The 23327-nt window shown below is 45.1% G+C and overlaps 1 protein-coding gene across 1 annotated transcript in view; it reads right to left on the bottom strand.

Moving 5' to 3' along the window:
• paxip1 (PAX interacting (with transcription-activation domain) protein 1) overlaps window positions 1–23327 on the bottom strand; it is a 127501-nt gene that overhangs the window by 58455 nt on the left and 45719 nt on the right. The window contains exons 6-7 of the mRNA XM_038798403.1: window positions 20075–20704; window positions 1758–2283 (exon numbers count right to left, since the gene is read on the bottom strand). Of these exons, the coding sequence (XP_038654331.1) occupies window positions 1758–2283; window positions 20075–20704 (1156 nt within the window). The remainder of the gene's footprint in view (window positions 1–1757; window positions 2284–20074; window positions 20705–23327) is intronic.

The raw sequence follows: 23327 nt of genomic DNA, 5'->3' as shown, positions 1-23327 counted from the left end.
TCCTTGATCCTACCTGCCAAAGACTTCTCATGTCCCCTCCTTGCTCGTCTTAGCTCTCTCTTTAGATCCTTCCTCGCTTCCCTGTAACTATCAAGCGCCCCAACTGAAACTTCACGCCTCATCTTCACATAGGCCTCCTTTTTCCTCTTAACAAGAGATTCCACTTCTTTGGTAAACCACGGTTCCCTCGCTCTACCCTTTCCTCCCTGTCTGACTGGTACGTACTGATCAAGAACACGCAATAGCTGTTCCTTGAACAAGCTCCACATATCCAGTGTGCCCAACCCTTGCAGCCTACTTCTCCATCCTACACATCCTAAGTCATGTCTAATGGCATCATAATTGCCCTTCCCCCAGCTATTTGTGCACAAGTACCACCAAGTCCCTTTGTGTTGCAGCTTTCTGCAGTTTTTCTCCATTGAAACAATACTCTGTTCTTTTGTTCTCCATTCCAAAATGAACAACTTCACATTTTCCCACATTATACTCCATTTGCCAACGTTCTGCCCACTTGCTTAACCATCAATATCTCTTTGCAAACTGTTTCTATTCCTCTCACAACTCACCTTTCCACCTCCTATTGGAGAGGGTCATTGCCTGGCAATTATGCGGCATGAATGTTACTTGCCATTTGTCAGCCCAAGCCCGGGTACTGTCTAGATCTTGCTGCATTTGGACATGGACTGATTCAGTATTGAAGAGCAACGGATGGTGCTGAACATTGCACAGTCATCAGCGAACATCCCCATTTTTGACCTCATGATGGAAGGAAGGTGCTTTGCATCTTGAGTAAATTCCTCAAAACCTATGCCTTTGGCCAAGTCTTTGGTCATCTGACCCAATATCTCCTTCTGTGGCTCAGTCTCATCCTGTGAAGCTCCTTGCAACATTTTATGATATTTATGTAAGTTGTAGTTGTATACGATCAAACGATTCTGTGGTGCCGACTGTGTGACTCACATAGGAAATCTTAAATGGTGACCAACAAGGTCTGAGCACATAAAATACACTTGCATAATCCCTATAATGCAGCCAGGTGTTTTAAAGCACTTCACAATTTAATTGGAATGAAAGGCACAATACCCAATAAAGAAGTGAATGAAACATTGAAGTTGGTGAGTTTCTAAGAGTTGAGCCCTGAGGAGGCTTTCTTGGGTCAGGAGAGATGTACCCGAGACTGAAAGGATTCAGGAAAAGAATTCCAGAGAGAGGTGGGGGAAGCCGCTTGTCCGCCTTTCGTGCGAGGATGTGAGGACTACGAAGCACACATCGTCAGGAAAGAGATGAGAGAGCCGGGATTCATGCAGGAGAGAAAGGCAATTCGCAGCAAAGCCACGGGGGGGATTTAGAAAACAATATGCTTCAAAGGCTTGGGGTTGGCAAGAGATTGGACAACTCGTCTCTGGTGAGGTTTCCCATTGAGAGAGAGAGAAAAAGTAATCAATTTACAAATAGTTTGATGAATGAAAATGTGCAAGATGGTTAAGAGCTTGGAGACTTCAAAAAAGTGCCTCCAACTGCTACCTAGCGGTTGGAACCTGCAACTTGACTGTGACAAATGAAATCGCAAGACGGAATGGGGAGCATTGACATAATTTACAATGGTGCGGGTTGAGAGGACAGTGTTACCAAGCATTGCAGCAACCAGATCTAACATTTACGGACAAGTTGTGAGTACCTGATGTGAATTTAATGACGTATGTTGCTGTATTTCAAAATATACGTTCCAATGAAGCGTTTCCTCTTCAATCACTTACTTTCTAGGCCTGGGTCATGTCCAAAGATTTGCAGTTGCTGTGGTGGAACAGGATGTTGCTGCTGCTGCTGCTGATGTTGCTGCTGTTGTTGTTGATGATGATGTTGCTGGTGCTGATGTTGCTGCTGCAGCTGCTGTAGGTGCTGCTGCTGCTGGAGATGCTGCAGCCTCTGAAGGTGCTGCTGCTGTAACTGTTGCTGCAAGTGATGGTGCTGTTGCTGTTGGGAGAACGTATGTTGCTGCTGCTGGAATGGATGCTGGTGAAGTTGAGGATGGTGTTGTTGCTGCTGCTGTTGCTGCTGCTGTTGCTGCTGTAGCTGCAGTTGCATCAGATGCTGCTGCTGGAGCTGCAGCAACTGGTGCTGCTGCTGTTGCTGCGACTGCTGTTGCAGTAGCTGTTGCGCTTCGGGGCTTAACTGCTTGACCTGCGTGAAAAGAACGGCGCTGGGATGTCGGAGTTCTGGTCCCTGCTGGTTCTGATTGGCGGCTTCCAGATTTTTGGTCGGAGCTGAAAGGGACTGCAAAATCTGGAAGAGGAGAGTCAGAGTGTCAAAACAGTGCAACTGGGTGAAATGTCGAAGAAAAATGTCTTAATATAATCTAAAACATAGGGCACATTTTTTTTTTTTTTTAAATAGACTTCAGGTTTGCAGCTATTGGATTGCCTGGCACACAGACTAGAGGAACGGAAAACTGAGCAAATTTTCAGAGGAACACCCAATCCAAACAAAGCCCGCTTACTTTGCTTTCTATCCATTTCGATGGACTAAAGCTTGGGAGAACTTTGCACCACCCCCATGCACACAGATGCAACACACCTTTCAGTTCCAATACATAGCATCAGATGCACCTTTCACTTTCCATTAGCTGAACGGAGTTACGATAAATACAATACTGCGCCAGCAGCAAAACTCTAATGAGTCTAATGCGACCAAAATCTTACTCAAGCCAAACTTAAACCGCCTGAAGCCCAAGTGATCTAAAGCTCTCATTAAGGTCATCGATTTGGAATGAAAGTGCGGTCGAAGCAGATCCAATTGCAACTGGTAAATGGGAATTGAATATATACTAGAAAAGGAAAATCATTTGCAGGGCTACTGAAAAGGGGCGGCAAAGTGAGACTAACTGAACCGCCCTTGCAAAGAAACAAACCAGCACAATGGGTTGAATGGCCTCCTTCGGATTCTCTGATCAAATGGCAAATGTCTACACGGCAAATGTCTACACCAAGTGTCCTTCCTGTGGATTCCCGTATTTCCCCTTTTTTAATGTTATCATTCTGATCCATGGATGCTTAATGGGAATGCATCTTTAAGCCAAGGAGAAGAAAGAGTGAGGAATTTAATAAGTTGCAGCACAGTATATGGTGCTCATTTTCAAGCAACAGAACTCGACTTTGTGTCATCGTAGAGAAGGGGTGGGATTCGGTTCGATTGGTTGGCTGGTGCCCAATGAATTGGCCAAAAGGCTACAATCTGTCCGGTAACCGGTGGTGATTGGATCCTGCCAGAGACCCAAGGAAAGCACAGTTGGGTCCGGGATGCTCAAGGAAGGAGCTGTGAGTAACTGCTCTCCTTCCCTTCTCTCTCTCCAGAAAGGCTGTGAGCTGCAGTATTTCTGAGCCTACAGAGAATCTGAATGAATGAATCTACATCGAAAACCATTACAGGCTGAAGACCCGAGACCTGACAGCCAACTTTTAGGGATGTGTGCTTAAAGACAATCATCTAAAATAAAGATTCTTTATCCTTTTACTTATTATTTTCACCCCTCTCTCCCAGTGTCTGTTTGTCTTGTGTGTGTGCGTGTGCGTGTGTATATATATATATATATATATATATATATGTGTGTGTGTGTATATATATGTATGTGTGTGTGTGTGTATATGTACGTGTGTGTATATATATACACACACGTGTGTGTGTGTGTATATACGAGTGTGTGTATATACGAGTGTGTGTGCGTGTGTGTCGTGTGTGTATACGTGTGTGTGTGAGAGTGTACGTGTGTGTGTGTATGTGTACGTGTGTGTGTGTATAAATATGTATATATATGGCAAATAACGCAGGGATTAGGAATTAGATAATAGTTAACCAGTTGTATTTGCTGCATATTTCATTCTAGTTCTTGTTATAAATATAAAGCAATTGTGGTTACGAGCCTGCTGACTGTGATTATTGGGCAGCCAAGGGCCAAAGACTTGGGGTATTTTCTAAGAATTGTTGGTTAATTCAATGGTATTGAGACTCTGGCTCAGGGAGAAGGGCTGGGAATGACCGCATCTTCGCCCATTGTGTCGTAACAACGCAAATCACAATTCTTCTTTATTGCTGTAATTGGTGAATTTGTAAGAGGGGCTCTTCTCACTGAAAGGATTTTGGTGTCTGGCTTCCAACATCCCAGGATTTATTTTCCTGGCAGTGATCCAGTCAATGATACGGTCCAATTTCACCAACAAGTTGTCACCTGATCAAGAAAAGTAGCTGCTATCTCTCCCCCCCCCCCCCCCCCCCCCCCCAGAACCAACGCATTTTTTAGGGAGTCAATTACCCCTGCGACTTTTGCAGTATCGGTATAGGAACAGGAGGGTGAAGCAGGCTAATAAGGGACTACAGAATGCTGCAGGAGTGAGGAATGGAACTAGTTGGATGGTTTGCACCTTAACAGCATTGGGACCAATGTTTATGGGGGAGTGTTGCGAGGAAGGGTTAAAATTATTTACGAGGTCGCGGTCAACAGGATGCAGCACTTGAAGAGGAGAAAGAGGGTGCACAGAGGACTGGGAGAGACAATCGGCATTAAAATAAAGAGTAGGGGAGATCGAAAAGGGGAAAAAGGAGAGGCAGACTAAGGTGCAATTAGGGTTCAGATAAGCAATCAGTGGGCAGCCTGTCACCATTTTAGATTTAGGACAGTTAAAGAAAAGTCGCAGGGAGGCGGGGGTATAGTTGTATTGTGACTGTACTAGTAATCCAGAGGCCCAGGGTAATGCTGTGGGAACCACGGTTCGAATCACAGCACGGCAGATGGTGAAATTAGAATTCAATTAAAAAATCGGGAATTAAAAGTAGAATGATGACCATTGTCGATTATCATATTTTTTTTAAAAATCTGGTTCACTAATGCTCCTTTGGGAAGGAAATCTACTGTCCTTATCTGGTACACAGCAAAGTGGACGACCCTTAAGTGCCCTCTGAATGACACTTAGTTCAAGGACAATTAGGGATGACCTAGTCAGCGACACCCACATCCTATCAATGAATTTTTAAAATATCAAACGTGAAAATACTCAAAAGTAGTTTTAAAACAAGCAGATAGTAAAACGAAAGATAGAGCCAAAAAGGGAACAAAAAGCTTACCTTAAGACTGAGAGCACTAAAGAAAATGCTGTTGCCAATATCAGAGAAAAGAAGAGGTACAAAAGAAGAATAAAGGGATAAACAGGAAGGTCGACAGCACTCAAGGGCAGAGGTAACAAGGCTCAGGCCACAAATTAGTCGAGAATTTGAAGGCTCAGGGATAAGTGACAGAATGGATTGCTGGTTGGCTTCAAGACAGAACACAGAGCGAGAGCAGGGAGGTAGTTATTCAGAGTGGCAGAAGGTGGGATGAGCTGTTCACAATTGATGTTAACAAATTGGCCTTTGGAATCAAGAACACAATTTCCATATTTGCGGATGACACCAAATTTACAGTAAGAAGTCTTACGACACCAGTTTAAAGTCCAACAGGTTTGTTTCGAATCACTAGCTTTTGGAGCACTGCTCCTTCTTCAGGTGAATGAAGAGGTGGGTTCCAGAAACAGATATATAGACAAAGTCAAAGATGCAAGACAATACTTTGAATGCGAGCATTTACAGGTAATTAACTCTTTACAGGTTCAAACAGAGCAACTGGAGAAAGGGATAATCACAGGTTAAAGAGGTGTGAATTGTCTCAAGCCAGGACAGTTGGTAGGATTTTGCAAGCCCAGGCCAGATGGTGGGGGGTGAATGTAATGCGACATGAATCCCAGGTCCCGGTTGAGGCCGTACTCATGTGTGCAGAACTTGGCTATACGTTTCTGCTCGGCGATTCTGCGTTGTCGCGTGTCTTGAAGGCCGCCTTGCAGAACGCTTGCCCGGAGATCAGAGGCTGAATGCCCTTGACTGCTGAAGTGTTCCCCGACTGGTGTTGTAAGACTTCTTACTGTGCTCACCCCAGTCCTACGCCGGCATCGCCACATCATGGCTACCAAATTTACAGATGGCCAAGATACTCATTCCTGAAGGAGACTGCAGTAAGTTACAGGATGGCGCATTTAAACTTACAGAATGGGCAAAATGGCAATGCAGCCCAACAGTCACTTACTACTTGGAAGGTGCAAGTCTGGGTTGGGTTGAGGAACAAAGGAATGAGTGTATAAATACAGCAATCACCAAACGTTGCACAAGTTAGCAGGAAACATTGAGACGGCTGCTTAAAAAGCACATGAGGCGGGATTCCTCCAGCCCTGGGCCGGGCTGGAGAATCTCCGCAACCGGGCCACGCCGCCCCGATGCCGGAACACGATTCTCCGCTGGTGGCTGTGCTAACCACTAGGCCACCGTGCTGCACTGAGGTCAGCCATGATTTAGATGTCGACTTATTGTCACGTCTACCGAGGCACAGTGAAAAGTATAGCTCTGCGTACAGTCCATGCAGATCGCTCCACACATGAAAAACATAGGGCATACGATAAATACACAGACATCGGGTGAAGCATACCGAGTGTAGTGCTACACAGTAGAGAAGATGCGTGGAGAGATCAGATCAGTCCATTAGAAGGTCATTCAGGAGTCTGGTAACAAGGGGGCAAGAAGCTGTTTTTGAATCTGTAGGTTTGTGTTCTCAGATTTTTGTATCCTCTGCCCGGTGCAAGAGATTGGAAGAGAGAATAACCCGGGTAACCAGACTGAACGGCAGCACAGGGTCAAGAGGCAAACTGCTAAATAACTTCCTCATCTGTTCTTCGAACACTATTTCACTCGCTCAGCATTGCTGACATTTTGATCACTAGTTACTCTTCATACACTGCTGTACCTGGTCAGGTACAGACTAGTGCTAAACCTTATCCAATAATACCCCCTGGCCCATCCTTTCCGCCCAAATTGCTGATGTTGTATCTATATTTTCATTTCCCAGCAATGTTTTCACTGAAAAGAGCACATCGTCACGAAACGGAAGAGAAATCTTCCACAACTTCACTTTAAAATAGTCTGAGGACAGCATGCAGGGAGTTTGGTTGAAATCAACGGCTGGATGAATATAGAAAGTAAAGATGGAAGTGACAACTACAATTGGACAATCTGCCGCGCTGTACCACTTATAAACGTTCAGCAATTACTGTAAGGAGAAAACTTTCAAAGTTATAGTAATTATTCAAAGTGGCAATAAAACTCTGGTTAACGTGTGCAGCATTTCAACTCAGGCTGGCAAGCGGTTTTAACTGAAGCATCATCAATATATTTTGTTGAAGAGTACTAAATATGCTTCAAGATCCAGTTGGTGGCTGAACTCTCTGACGGGCAATTAAAGTAGCAGATTGGAAAGTCCAGTTTCAATCTCCAGTTTGTGTTCGGTTATTTGGCCTCAGCCAAAAAATGAAAATGAAATGAAAATCGCTTATCGTCACAAGTAGGTTTCAAATGAAGTTACTGTGAAAAGGCCGTGGTTGCAACATGAACACGGAATAGCCAGTGAATGTTAGCAGGGTACTGAAAAGGGAGAATACCACAGAGCAAAGACAGATACTGTCCTTGTACAAGCCCACAGTCCTAGGTTCTCTGGAGTTCAGAACGATGGGAGTTAATCTCATTTGTTCTTGGAAGGGTTTGACAGGGTAGATCATAGAATCAATAGTGCAGAAGGAGGCCATTCGGCCCATCGAGTCTACACCGGCCCTTGGAACGAGCATCCCACCTAGGCCCACACCTCCACCCTATCCCCGTGACCCCACCCAACCCTTTTTGGACACTCAGGACAATTTAGCATGGCCAATCCACCTAACCCGCACATCGTTGGCATGTGGGAGGAAACCGGAGCACCCAGAGGAAACCCACGTAGGCACGGGGAGAACGTGCAGACTCCGCACAGACAGTGACCCAAGCGGGAATCGAACCTGGGGCCCTGGAACCGCGAAGCAACAGTGCTAACCACTGTGCTACCGGTGCCGAGAAGTTGGAGATCAGAAATATAAACTAGAAGTGCTGGTAAACTCAGCAGGTCTGGCAGCATCTTTGAAGAGAGTAATAAGAATTAAAAGTTGAGTCCAGTATGACTCTTCCTTGAAACTGAAAAGGGAGGCGGGAACGTACAAAATCGGTACAAGGGTGGGGGTCATTCAGGAGTGGGAGTAAACAAAATAAACACTGATTCTTTTGAAGCAGTAACAGGAGAAATAGTCATGGTCAATAAGGAAATGGCATAGATGCTGAACAATACTTTCGAGTCAGTCTTCACCGTGGAAGAGACAGATTACATACCAGAAACAGTAATTTAGGACTAGCAAACCTGAGGAAATGAAGGTCATTAACATCAGCCGAGAAAACGTACTGGAGTAACACAAGGGACTAAAATTCCACAGATTCCCTAGATCTGATGTCCTAAACCCCAGAGTTCTACAAGTGGATTGGAAGTTAGCAAACGTAACATCACCATTCCAGAAAGGAGGGAGAGAAAACAAGGAACTACAGGCAGGTTAACCCAACATCAGTCACTGGGAAAATCCCAGAATCTATTTATCAAGAAAGTCTGAGCAATTAATATAGAAAATCGTATGATCAGAAAGTGTTAGCATGGTTTGGCAAAATAAAAGTGTTCAAAATGTACTGGTGGTCATAAGATCTATTGGTGTTTTGTGGGCATGTAACTAGTAGGATGGACGAGGAGCCAGCAAATGTAGTAAACTTGGATTTTCCGCTCGAGTCACACGGACTGGGAACGTTAACTCCCGTTTGACCCTCCATAAATGCTGACAGAGCTGCAGAGCTTTTCCAGCGTTATGTCTTTGTTTCAGATTTCCCGCATCCGCAGGGTAAAATACTAAATAAATCCCACACAATTATTAGCACGGAGAGGATATTGCTTAATGGGCAGGAAGGACTCGGGGCCAGTCTGCACTCAGTAATGTGCCAAGAGGTTCAGAGCTGGGGCCTCAGCTATTTCCAATTCATAACACAGGGCCAGTCTTAGGATAGAGGTTGGCCTTTTCAGGCCGAGATAGGCAGAAATTACTTCTTTCAAAGGATCGTGAATCGTCTGTACCCCAGAGGATTGTGAATGCTTCATTAATGAGGTGGAGTGCTGGCTGCAGAGTGCACTTGGGAGTTGAGAAGAGCCATAGAGTTGTAGAGCGCAGAAAAGGCCCTTTGCCACATCGAGTCTGCAACGACAATAACTACTCCCAATATCACGCTAATCCCATTCACCAGCACTTGGCCCATGTCCTTGAATGTGTTGGTGTTTCAAGTATCCGTCCAAGTGCGTTTTAAAGGTTGTGAGTTCTCCAGCCTCCACTACCTTCCCAGGATGTGTATTCCAGAATCTTACCACCGAGTGAATGTCTTTTTCTCAAATTCCCTCGGAATCCCCTGCCCCTCATCCTAAAACTATGGCCTCTTGTGATTGACCCTCAACCAAGGGGAACAGCTGCTTCTTATTTACCCTGTCCAAACCCTTCAATCTTGTATGCCTCAATCAGAAAGGCTGAGGGGGTCAGCCTTCTCTGCTCCAAAGAAAACAATCCAAGCCTATCCAGACTCTCCTTGTAGCTCAGATGCTCCATCCCAGGCGACATCCTGATGAATCTCCTCTGTAACCCCTGCAGTGCAAACATCTCCTTCCTTTAGTGAGGTGAACAGAACTGCACACAGTACTCCAGCAGTGGCCGAACCATCTGTACAGCTCCAAAATAACCTTCTTGCTCTTGTATTCAATGCCACGACTGATAAATGCAAGTGTCACATACACCTTCTCAACTATCCTATTTGCCTGCTCTGCCGCCTTCAGGGATCTGTGAACAAGTACGTCATGATCCATCTGTCCCTCTTAGCTGCCTAGTATCCTGGTATTCATTACATACTCCCTTGTCCTGTGACTTCTTCCAAAGTGCATTACCTCACACTTATCAGGGTTAAATACCATCTGCCACCGCTCTGCCCATCTGACCAACCCGTTTATATATTCCTTTAACCAACCATCCTCTTCTTCACTGTTAACCACGTACCATTCTTGGTGTCATCTGCAAACTTACTTCCATGTTCTTGTCCATATCATTTATATATGTATAACCAACAATAAGGGACCAGGCACTGATCCCTGTGGTACATGGCTGGACACCAGCCTCCAGTTATTCAAACAGCCTTTCCCACCACCCTTTATGCCCCATTACGAAGCCAGTTTCCTTGAATTCCACATGCTTCAACCTTCTCAGTTTCCCATGTGGGACCTTGTCAAAGACTTTGCCAAAATCCATTATAAACTACATCAATTGCACTTCCTTCATCCAGACACTCGGTCACTTTTATCAAAAAAATGTAATCAAATTTGTTTGGCAGACACTCTGACAAAGCCATGCTGGCTATCTCTAATCAACCCAATGTCTTTGCAAGTGGAAATTAATTCTCTCCTTCAGGATTTTCTCCAATAGTTTCCCTCCCACCGATGTGAGACTCACCAGTCTGTAATTCCCTGGTTTATCCCTACCTTCTTGAAAAGTGGAACATTAGCTGTCCTCTAATCCTCTGGCACTTCCCCCGTGGCCAGAGAAGAATTAAAAACTTGTGTCAGAGCCCCTGCAATTCCTGCCTCGCCTTCCCACAGCAGCCTGGGGTGGAATTCATCCGGGCCTGGGGATTTGTCTATTTTTAAAGTCGGTCAAAGCCTCCATCCAGTGCCTCCTCACTTCCTATGTCAAACTGCTCAAGGTCCTTACAGTCCCATTCCCTGAATTCTGTACCGACGTCCTCCTTCTACTGCGTGAAGACCACTGAGAAGTATTCAATTAGCACCCCAGCAACGTCCTATGCCTTCACACACAGATTGCTCCCTTGGTCTCTTTCCCTGGTTTAACCTCTTCCCTTCCATGTACATACAGAATATCTTGGGGTTCTCTAAACAAGTTTGGGAGTTCAGGGAAGCTGGGGAGGGATGTATTGCTGTGCCTTTTTTCCTTACTACATCCACAGGTCAGTGAGAGCAGGAGCAGGCCAAGGTCGGAGAGCTGAGAGATAAGCTGCAGCAGCCCTTCAACAATGAGTAAACACACCCTCATGGTATCACAGGTAAGTGATTACATAGAACAGTACAGCAAAGACCAGGCCCTTTGGCACATGATGTTGTGCCAGGCACTTATGCAAATCCAAGATCACCTAACCTACACTCCTTCAATTTACTGCTGTCCATGTGCGTGTCCAAGAGTTGCTTAAATGTCCCGAATGACAGGCAGCACGGTGGCGCACTGCTGCCTCACGGTGCTGAGGTCCCAGGTTCGATCCCGGCTCTGGGTCACTCTCCGTGTGGAGCCTGCACATTGTCCCCGTTTGCGTGGGTTTCGCCCTCACAACCCAAAGATGTGCAGGCGAGGTGGATTGGCCATTGCCCCTTCAATGGAAAAAATTAATTGGATACCCTAAATATATTTTTAAAACATGTCCCTAATGACTCCATCACCTCCGCTGGCAGTGCATTTAACGCACCCACCACTCTCTATGTAAAGAACCGACCTCTTGACATCTTCCCTATACCTTCCTCCAATCACCTTAAAATTACGTGACAGCCATTTTCACCCTGGGGAAAAGTCTCTGGCTATCCGCTCTATCCATGCCTCTCATCACCTTGTACACCTCGATCAAGTCACCTCTCTTCCTTCTTCGCTTCTGTGAGAAAAGCCCAAGCTCACTCAACCTTTCTTCATAAGACATGCCCCTCCAGTCCAGGCAGCATCCTGGTAAATCACCTCTGCAAAGCATCCATGTCCTTCCTATAATGTGGCGACCAGAACTGGACACAATATTCCAAGTGTGGTCTCACTAGGATTTTATAAAGCTGCAGCAAAATCTCAGGGCTCTTAAACTCAATCTCCCTGTTAATGAAAGCCAACACACCTTACACCTTCTTAACATCCCTATCAAGCTGGGTGGCAACTTTGAGGGATCTATGTACGTGGACCCCAAGATCCCTCTGCTCCTCCACACTTCCAAGAATCCTGCCTTTTACCCTGTATGCAGCATTCAAATTTGACCTTCCAAAATGAATCAATTCACATTTATCTAGGTTGCACCCCATCTGCCACTTCTTGGCACAGCTTTGCATCCTGTCAATGTCATGTTGTAACCTGCAACAGCCCTCAACAGTATCCACAACTCCATCAACCTTCGTGTCATCAGCAAACTTACTGACCCACCTTTTCACTTCCTCATCCAAGTCATTATAAAAATCACAAAGAGCAGAGGTCCCAGAACAGAACCCTGCGGGACACCACTGGTCACCGACCTCCAAACAAAACCACTCGCTGTCTTCTTTCGGCCAGCCGATTCTGTATCCAGAGAGCCAAATTTCCTTGTATCCCATGCCACCTGACTTTCTGAATGATCCTACCATGGGGAACCTTATCAAATGCCTTACTGAAATCCATATACACCACATCCACTGTCCGACCTTCATCAATGTGTCTCGACACATCCTCAAAGAATTCAATGAGGCTTGTAAGGCATGACCTGCCCCTCACAAAGCCATGCTGACTATCTTTAATCAAACTATGTTTTTCTAAATAATCATAAATCCCATCTCTCAGAATCCTTTCCAGTATTTTGCTCACCACAGACGCAAGACTGACTGGTCTGTAATTCTCAGGGATTTCCCTAATCCCTTTCTTGAACAGGGGAACAATATTCGCCTCCCTCCAATCATCCGGTACTACTCCAGTGGAGAGTGAGGACACAAAGATCATCGTCAACGGCGCAACAATCTCCTCCCTCCCTTCCCATAGTTACTTTGGTATATCCATCTGGCCCAGGGGACTTATCTATCCTCATGCTTTTCAAACTTTCCAGCACATCCTCCTTCTTGACATCAAACTGTTCGAGCCTATTAAACCGGTTCATGCTGTTCTCCTGAGCAACAAGGTCCCTCTCTCTAGTGAATACTGAGCAAAATATTCATTAAGAGCCTCCCCTACCTCCTCAGACTCTAGGCACAAGTTCCCTCCGCTATCACCGATCGACCCTACTCTCACTAATCATCCTCTTATTTCTCACGTAAGTGTAGAATGCTTTGGGGTTTTCCCTAATTCTTCCCGCCAGGGTTTTTTCATGCCCCCTTCTAGCTCTCCTAAATCCATTTTTTGAGTTCCTTCCTGACTACCTGCTATTGGGGAATCTATAGAAAACTACCAATAAAGTGACTGCTCCTTTCTTGTTTCTGACTTCTACCCATATTGACTCAGTAGACAAATCCCTCCTCGACTACTTCCTTTTCTGCAGCTGTGATGCACTCTCTAATTAACAGTGCCACTCCCCCTCCTCTTTTACCTCCCTCCCTCTTCTTCCCAAAACATCTACACCCCGGAACACCTAACAACCATTCCTGCCCCTGTGAAATCTATGTCTCCGTAATGGCCACAACATCGTAGTTCCAAGTACTGATCCATGCTCTAAGTTCATCTCCCTTATTCCTGACACTCCTTGCATTGAATCAGACACACTTTAACCCATCCCACTGAGTGCAACTTTGCCCTGTCAACTGTCTATCCTTCCTTACAGACTCAGTGCATACGGTTTCTGCCCGTTCAACAGCTACCCTATCCTCTGACCCATAGCTCTGGTTCCCATCCTCCTGCCAAACTGAATTGGTGAGTATTTCTCTCTTGTACCTTTTTTGACTTATTGAGATTGAAGGGTAGGTAGGAAAAAAAATTTGAGTGAAATCTAAAGATCAGTAACAAATTGAAAATCTAATTAAATAAAATTGGGCCAAGTGATGTGTTGCAGCTACAGCATGTGAGAGCTACAAAGAACAACACAGCACAGGAACTGGGCCTTTGGCATCCAAGCCTGTATCGGTGATCATACCACCCTTGGCCAAATCGCGCAGCACTTTAATGCCGTATTCCTCAATACACATCCTATCCCTGTATTTGTCTAAATGCCTTTAGAACGCCGTTAATGTTAGGCAGGTAGAGGGATCCAAGAGGTTACATTGCAGGAGCCTCCACCCCTACCCTTATCCAAGAGCTAGAAGTTCTGAGTAGTCTTGGTCGGAGATAGTATAATGAGAGCAATAGACACTTCTCTGTAGCCGGGATCAATTCCCGAAGGCAGTGTTGCCTACCTAGTGCCAGGGTTTAGAATATCTTATGTGGCTTGCAGAGGAACCTGGAATTGTTGTGGTCCATGTAGGTGCCAATGATATAGGTTAAAACTAGGAAAAAGGTTCTGCAGAGGGAACACGAGCAGATAGGTACTAAATTAAAAATCAGTAGGGCAGCGCGGTGGGGGAGTGGTTAGCACTGGAACTGCAGCGCTGAGGACCCGGGTTTGAATCCCAGCCCTGTGTCACTGTCCGTGTGGAGTTTGCACATTATCCCCATGCCTGCGTGGGTTTCACCCCCACAACCCAAAGATGTGCAGGTTAGGTAGATTGGCCACGCTAAATTGCCCCTCAATTGGAAAAAATAAATAGTCGGGTACTCTAAAATTTGTTGAAAAAAAATTAAAAAGCAGTACTGTTTTTTGGGGAGTGACTCCACTTGAATCATGCTGGGATCAGTGTCCTTGCAAATCAAATAATTACGGTTGCAAATAAGGCTGTAAATAAATCAAAGTGCAAGGAGAAGATAGGAGCATAGGTTATTGATGGCGTTAATTGTTACCAGATAATGAAAGGAAGGGACAGAGCTTGTGAATGTCATATTACACCAGGAAACTGTTCAAGTGCAGGGAAAATTAACAATAGGACAAACCTAAAGGCTTTGTATTTGAACATGCATCGCGTTTGGAATAAAATTAATAAATTGACAGCGCAAACAGAGACAAAGGAGTATGATTTGGTGACGATTACTACATGATTACAGGGAGACCAGGTCTGGGAATTGAATATCCCAGAGTATTGAGTGTTTCGTAAAGGTTTAATAAATTAAGTCTCTCAACATGATCATGTAGCAAACAGAAAGGAAAAGGAGGTGGCTCCACAATCTCCTCAGCTATCTTTTTTGGAGCCCTGGGGTGTATTCCACCTAGAAATGTGATTTATCCACCTTCAGACCGTTAAGTTTCCCCAGAAGCTTCTCCTTAGTAATGGCTACTATACTCAACTCTGCCCCCTGATTTTTCTGGAGCTCTGACATCCCACTTACGTCTTGCACCAGGGAGCAGTCAATTTTGGATTTAATATTGTGTAATGAGATAGGATTAATTAATTATCTCATAGTTAATGGTCACCTGGAGAACAGTGATCATTGCATGGTTGAATCAGTTTTAGAGCATTAAACCTGAGCCCCCCCATTAGCATTCTGGTGTTAAGCCAAGGTAACTACATAGGCATGAGGACATATTTGGCCCCAGTGGGCGGAGCATAAAAGGTAGGACAGCTGATGAATAGCGGCAGATGTTTAATGATATATTCAATTCCTACCAACTAAAATATATTCCATGGAGAAAGAAAGATTCTAAGAGGAGGATATGCATCTGTGGCTAAGCAAGGAGGTTAAAGATAAAGGCAAAAACTAAGGCATAGCATATTGCAAATGTCAGTGGCAGGATGGACGATTGGGAAACTTTAAAAGACCAACAAAAAAAATCTAGCGCAAAATATAAAAACAGATCGAAAAAGATTCTCTAAACATATAAAAAGGAAGAGAGTAGCTAAAGTCAATGTTAGTCCCTCAAGAGAATGAGACTAGGGAGTTAATAATGGGGAAAACAGAAAGGATAGAGATACTAAATCAATATTTTGCCTTGGCTTTCACAGTGGAGGACACTACCATCATAATAGTCACAGGCCATGCAGACGTTATTGCCGACGAACTTAAAACAATCACCTACAACCTGGGGTCTTAGAGGAAGTGGTAGCAGAGAAAATGGTTATAACACTCCAAAATTCACTGGATTCTGGAAAGGCTCCAGCGGATTGGAAAAAGGCTATTGCAGCATCCCTGTTCAAAAAGGGAGAAAGGCAGAAAGTAGGAAACTATAGTACAGTTAGTTTAACATCTGTTTTGGGAAACTGGTGGAATCACATTTACTAATTTGCTGGAATTCTTCGAAGATGTAACAAACAAAGTAGATAATAGGGGTCCTGTGGATGTAGGGTACCTAGGCTTCCAGAAGCATTTGATGAGGTGCCACACAAAAGATTAATGCACAAGGTAAGATCCCACAGGGTTGGGGGTAATATATTAGCTTGGATAGAGGATTGGCTAGCCAACAGAAAGCAGAGTGGGCATAAATGTGTCTTTTTCTGGTTGGCAAGCTGTAACTAGTGGTGTGTCACAGGGTTCTATTTAAAATCTATATCAATGACTTGGATGCAGGGGTAGAATGTACTGCAGCTAAATTTTGGTCAACACCAAAAACGGGTGGGAGAGCAATTTGCAATGAGGAAATACGAAACTTACAAAATGGGCATGGATAGGTTAGGCGAGTGGGCCAAATGCGGCAGATGGAATCGAACGTGGATAAGTGAGCAGCTATCCATTTTGGTCGAAGAAATAAAAAAGGCAAATTAACTAAATGGAGCGAAACTTCAAAATGCTTTGGTGCAGAGGGATCTGGGTGGCCTCTTGCACGAATCACAGGAAGTCAGTTTGCAGGTGCAGCAGGTAATAAAGAAGGAAAATGGAATTTCCATATTCATTGCCAACTGATCAAGAGTATAAAAGTAGGGAGGTGCTGTTGCAACTGTGTAAAGCATCTGGAGTACACAAGACCATTAGGCCACTCGGGTCTGCTCTGCCATTCAATCATGGCTGATATTTTCTCATCCCCATTCTCCTGCCTTCTCCCCATAATCCCTGATCCCCTTATTAATCAAGAACCTATCGATCTCTGTCTTAAAGACACTCAGTGATTTGGCCTCCACAGCCTTCTGCGGCAAAGAGTTCCACAGATTCATCACCCTCTGGCTGAAGAAATTCCTCCTCATGTCTGTTTTAGAGGATTGTTCCTTTAGTCTGAGATTGTGTCCTCTGCTTCTAGTTTTTCTTACAAGTGGAAACATCCTCTCCAAGTCCACTCTATCCAGGCCTCGCAGTATCCTGTAAGTTTCAATAAGATCCCCCCTCATCCTTCTCAACTCCAATGAGTACATACCCAGTCCTCAACCGTTCCTCATACGACAAGTTCTTCATTCCAGGCATCATTCTTGTGAACCTCCTATGGACCTTTTCCAATGCCAGCACATCCTTCCTTAGATATAGGGCCCAAAACTGCTCACAATACTCCAAACGGGGTCTGACCAGAGCCTTATACAGCCTCAGAAGCACAGCGCACAATTTTGGTCCCCTTACTTGAGGAAGGACGTAAATGTAAGAGGCTGTTCAGAGAAGATTTACTAGGCTGATTCTAGAGATGAAGGATTTGTCTTATGAAGAGAGATTGAGCTGTTTAGGCCAACACTCGCTGAAGTTTAGGAGAATGAGGGGAGATCTAATTGAGGTATATTTTTGGTGTTGAGCTAATGTTTCCTTTGTTGGGCCTCCTAGAATGAGAGGCCATAGCTTTAGGCTAAGGGCTGGCAAATTTAAAGCAGAAATGAGAAAGAATTACCTCACTCAAAGGGTCACAAAACTGTGGAATTCTCTACCCCAGGGCACGGTGGAAGCCAGAACACTAAACAAATGAGATAGATTTTTAATTAGTAAGCAGCACGGTAGCACAGCATTGTTGCTTCACAGCCTATTTGTAACACTAATAAAGATTATTATAGGTTATTATTAGTAAGGGGATGAAGGATTTTAGGGAGAGGGCAGAAAGGTGGAGATGAGTAAGCCATGATCGTGCTGAATGGCAGAGCAGGCTCGAGTGGCTGAATTGCCTACTTCGCTCCTAATTCTTACATGGACAAATTTTTGCTCTCTCGGTGAAATCAAGGGAAGTGGGCAGGAAAAGTGGAACCGAGGCAGGAGGCCAGTCATAATCTCGTTGAACGGCAGAGCAGGCTCGAGGGGCAATATTCTCTCCCCTGCTCCTATTTTTGATATGATGAGCACTTTCCAGCAAGGATAGTAACCTGGGTAGTAACCTGGATAGTTTCGCCTTCCACAAACCAAAGTCCGATAACGCAGTGCAAGCCAGAGGTGGGGACCTAGCACCCACTTGGAACATAAGAACTAGGAGCAGGAGTAGGCAATTCAGTCCCTCGAGCCTGCTCCGCCATTCAATACGATCATGGCTGATCTCTTTCTCTCTGACTCAGCTCATAGCTCATTGCATTAAGGTACAATGGGAAGTGGCAACTCCTTGGCCCCACACTGTAAAACACCCGAGGGGAAAATGGAGAGTACCTGTCTACGAGAGTGCTGCTGATGGAGGGAATTTTTAAAAAATGAAAGATTGGGGCTGCTTTCAGAAGCACAGAGGAGATGATGGTGATCCGTCAGAGATTTAATATCCTGGGACAAAATAAACAAAAACATGGTTTCCGGTGCAGGCTTTATAGGTAAACTAATGAGGTTGAGGTTAAGACAGGAAGTGAAACATTTTCTTTCCTCGATGGCTGCAGCAGGCACTGGAGTTAATGACTAAAACAAGGACAACACCAACACTGAAAAACAGGTTCAGTCCTTAACTGTAGGAATAAAGCAGAAAAAGGCCCAGAATAGGTACATGAATTAGGATCACCAATATGAAGTTGGTGGATATGCAGCTTGTTTCCCTATCATTTCTAGATTATTCTACAGGCAGAGATGCACAAATGCTTCGGAAACCTGCACAGGTACATGTCCTCTCCCTTCTACTGTGACTCCAGACCCACCGGAATTCCTCTTTCTGTCCCATATCCCCCAGGCCACATTTGCGCATGGCACCATTTGGATTGACGCTTACAAAATAGAACAAAGAAACTTGGTTCTATAGTATTCCAGGAAATCTGAGCAACAGCGATTCGCGCAATTGGCATCAGTGTAAAAATCAACACTTCAGCCTTTTGGATGTCAGATTGAGCCGAATGATCCTGGGATAGAATTATCATTGTACAAGCTGAAAGCTCAGAGAGTCTTCACCAGTCAGCCACCTCCCGAACCAGACTGTGGCTAACAGGAAGGGTACAAGAGCATTAGATGCAGTGTTGTCTGACTCCGATGTTAGTGGGGTAAATGGGTAAGTCATTAAGACACTCCCAAAAATAAAGGTTTCGCTTTGCCCTCACAAATAATTGAGGCGGGCAGTTGCGTTTGCGTGTGACCTGATGAGGGCCTTCTGAAATTATAAACAGTTAAGATAATTGGTTGCAATAGTACCGGTGGGAAGAAGCGACACAAATTTAACTTAACCCCAGAGAAAATTAAGAGGTTAGAACGAAGAAAAATATTTTGCAGCAAAGAGGAAGCAAACTTAAAGAGGAAGGTCCCATAAACTCTCCATTGAAAACAGAAAATGCTGGAGCAGACATCAGGACAGGCAGCATCGGCAGAGAAAGATAGAGTTAATATTTTAGATTGGTGTGCTTTCATCAGAATGCTTTTTTAAAGAGAGAAATATCAAATGGTTACACAAACTGGACTGGGGGCGTGTGCAGTGAGAAACATCAAAGGTGACTTGATGGGTTGACTGCCTTACTTTCACATCGTGGTTACCACTTATTTTGTTATTGTCTTATTAACATAATAAATGATAGCCATGCGCTGGTTCATTCCTCAGGGAACCTTGGTCAATCAGCAGTCATGGTTTAAATTTTCAAACACATGGTAGTTAACTGTCAGTCACCATTAACTGGTGAAAAGTTCGTGTGAAAATCGCTTATTGTCACTTGTAGGCTTCAAATGAAGTTACTGTGAAAAGCCCCTAGTCGCCACATTCCGGCGCCTGTTCGGGGAGGCTGGTACGGGAATTGAACCGTGCTGCTGGCCTGCCTCGGTCTGCTTTCAAAGCCAGCTCTTTAGCCCTGTGCTAAACCAGTCTCTGTGCATTCTCCATGGTGATGCCTGTACCAGTCATGAGTCCACTTGTCAACCAGTTAGCACTCTCTTCTAACACAGAATAAAATTGTTGCTTGCCCTGATATTCTCATGATTGCCCTGATGTGTACAAGACAAAAAGCTTCAACAAAATGTCTTCTTTTAGCAATACACAGTGAATCACTTACTTGTGCTACGTTTGATGGCCTGGAAATCTGCTGAATATCAGCATTATTAGTTATGTTGCGCAGCGTCCTGACTGCAGGGCTCCAGGCCGCCACCATCTCGGGCCTCTCAGGCCCCTGAGTTCCTTGCCCCGAAGTCATCAGGTTGCTCCTGGCCTCGGGGTTGGAGATAGTGCCGGGGACCGGGGGGACATTGGCGCACAAGTTAATGAGGGCGGAGTCCTTCCCGTGAGCAAGCCGCCGCTTGGCAGTGGCCGTCGGCGGGATCTCCGCCGGGGTCCAGTTCAAATTCCTCTCCTGCTTCTCGGGGGAAGAGTCCGAGGAGTCGTCGAACATTATTTCACCCGTCGTTTTCTCCGGCTCCCGCTTTGGCGAGAAGCCCGGCACACTCAGCGGCGAGGCCCCCTGTGACGACAAAGGGCTGCTCTTGGCTGAGCGCTTGTCGTCCATCTCCTCGTCATTTTCAGCCAGCTCTTCCTCTTCATCCTCCTCCTCCTCCTCTTCCTCCTGAATAACGAGACGAGGATGATACGTGAACTCATCTTTCCTCGTCTTTGCTGCAACACTGTGTTCCACCCAGTCTGGCGTCACTATTTTAATGGTGCTTCGCTTCAGAGCGCAGTGGTATTTGTCCTGTCAGAAAAGAAAACAAAGATTATTCCTTTTGTCACCAATTTTAAAGAAATTGTATCACTTTTCAGGGCTGCCTTTAATTTTCTCCCTTTTAAAAAAAAACTCCTGAAAAACTCCTGATCGAGAGAAATTGGGCACGTTAAAGTATTGACAAAAAAGGTCATTTAGTCCCAATCAGGATGACTTGGAGGGGAATTTGCAGTTGATATTATGGGCAGCAAGGTAGCATTTGATAGCATAATTGCTATCCCAGGTTCGATTCCAGCTTGGGTCACTGGCTGTGCGGAGTCTGCACATCCTCCCAGTGTGTGCGTGGGTTTCCTCCGGGTGCTCCGGTTTCCTCCCACAGTCCAAAGATGTGCAGGTTAGGTGGATTGGCCATGATAAATTGCCCTTAGTGTCCAAAATTGCCCTTAGTGTTGGGTGGAGTTACTGGGTTATGGGGATAGGGTGGAGGTGTTGACCTTGGGTAGGGTGCTCTTTCCAGGAGCCGGTGCAGACCCGATCGGCTGAATGGCCTCCTTCTGCACAGTAAATTCTATGATAGTCTTGTGTATCTGCTGCCCTTGTCCTTCTTGGTGGGAGAGGCTAGAGATTTGTCCTTCTATCCCTTCCCACATGTATATAACTCACTTCTCCTTAAATATATCTAGGTTTCTCAACTCCTCCATACAGTGAATTCCATAGTTTAACAACAAAAAGAAGCTTGTTTCGACTTCTATCAGTGACGGTCCAGTTTTAGTTTCCACCATGAGTGGAAACAATAATGAAGTATTAAAGACCATCTGTGGACTTCTCTTTCCGTGAAGAAAAAGTCCCAGTCTTTAGTTTTTGACATTTTGGGTTTTTTATTAAAGATAGAGCCTCCTACCAACATAAGATGGCCAACAACCACCTGCACAAGTGCACTCGCCCACACATGCAAGGAAAACCTAAAGCTGAATCTTGTCGACAATGGAAAATAGATGCACAAATTTAAATTGTCACTCAATTTGAGGTTAGATAAAATGCGATCTGTATATTTAGTATTCAATTAAACATTACATTTCAAAAGTACTCTGTTGGCTGTAAGGCACTTTGGGATGTTCTTTGAACTCATAAATTAGCAGTAGGCCATTTGGCCCCTCGAGCCAATTCTACCATTCAATAAGATCATGGCCGATCAGAGTCTGGCTTCAACTCCACTTTCCTGCCTACCCCTATACCCTTAGACACTTGAGAGTCAACCAAACTCAATACTTAATGTCCTGGCCTCCACTGATCCCTGGGGGAGAAGAGTTCCACAGACTCCGAGCTCTCAGAAAAGCATAAAATTGTTTTAAAATCCATTTATGGGATGTGGGCGTCGCTGGTTAGGCCAGCATTTATTGCCCATCCCTAGTTGCCCTTCAGAAGATGGTGGTGAGCTGCCTTCTTGAACTGCTGCAGTCCCTAAGGTGTTAGGGAGTGAGTTCCAGGATTTTACCCCACATCTGTGTCTTAAATGGGATATCCCATCCTTTGAAACTGTGTCCTCTAGTTTCCGTATCCACCCTGTCAAGTTCGGTCAGGATCTTGTATGTTTCAGTAAGATCACCGCTCATTCTTCCAAACTGCAGTGGATCCAGGCTTCATCCGTGCAACCTTAGCTGTTCAAATAACCCCTTCCTCCCAGCAATCAGTAGAGCTTTATTTATTGTCAGACTAAACTAAAACAAAAGGCAAACTCTTCTGCATAATGCTTCTCCAATACAAATGATCAAATTCTGCAACCAGTCCTGTCACAAATTGTTTGAATTATTCAAGAACATAGAACATACAGTGCAGAAGGTGGCCATTCGGCCCATCAAGTCTGCACCGACCCACTTAAGCTCTCACTTCCAACCTATCCCCTATTACCCCTTCTAACCTTTTCGGTCACTTAGGGCAATTTAGCATGGCCAATCCACCTAACCTGCATGTCTTTGGACTGTGGGAGGAAACCGGAGCACCCGGAGGAAACCCACGCAGACACGGCGAGAACGTGCAGACCCGCACAGGCAGTGACCCAGCAGGGAATCAAACCTGGGACCCTGGTGCTGTGAAGTCACAGTGCTAGCCACTTGGGCTACCGTGCTGCCCTAAACATTGGAGACACTGCCTTGGAAACTTTTAGGCAAAAATCTCCCTAAGTGTAAAGTACCCAATTGATTTAATTTGTGATTTGAGAGTGCCCAAGAGTAATTTGTTGCGGGCGGTATGGCGGCGCAGTGGTCAGCACTACTGCCTCACGGCACCGAGGGCCCTGGATCAATCCCGGCACTAGGTCAGTGTCCTTGTGGAGTTTGACATTCTCCGTGTTTGCGTGGGTCTCACCCTCCACAACCCAAAGATGTGCAGGGTAGGTGGACTGGCCAGGCTAAATTGCCCCGTAATTGTAAAAAATTTGAAAAAGAGATCGATTTGTTGTGAAACAAGAAACAAGCCAGGTTGATGTTTCTCTGTCCTGAAGTAGTGGAAGGTATTCCACAATGTATTCGCAGAATGGGCAATCGTACAGGGTCAGAAGTGACCACAACAGTTCATCTGTCCAAACTTCCAGATATCCTAACCGTGCTCTTTGCTTGGCTGCGCTCAACTGCTTCCTTCACCAGAATAATAAAGA

The sequence above is a fragment of the Scyliorhinus canicula genome, chromosome 5 (genome assembly GCF_902713615.1).
Source record: "Scyliorhinus canicula chromosome 5, sScyCan1.1, whole genome shotgun sequence".
NCBI lineage: Eukaryota > Metazoa > Chordata > Chondrichthyes > Carcharhiniformes > Scyliorhinidae > Scyliorhinus > Scyliorhinus canicula.
This window is presented reverse-complemented; position numbering and strand designations above follow the sequence as displayed.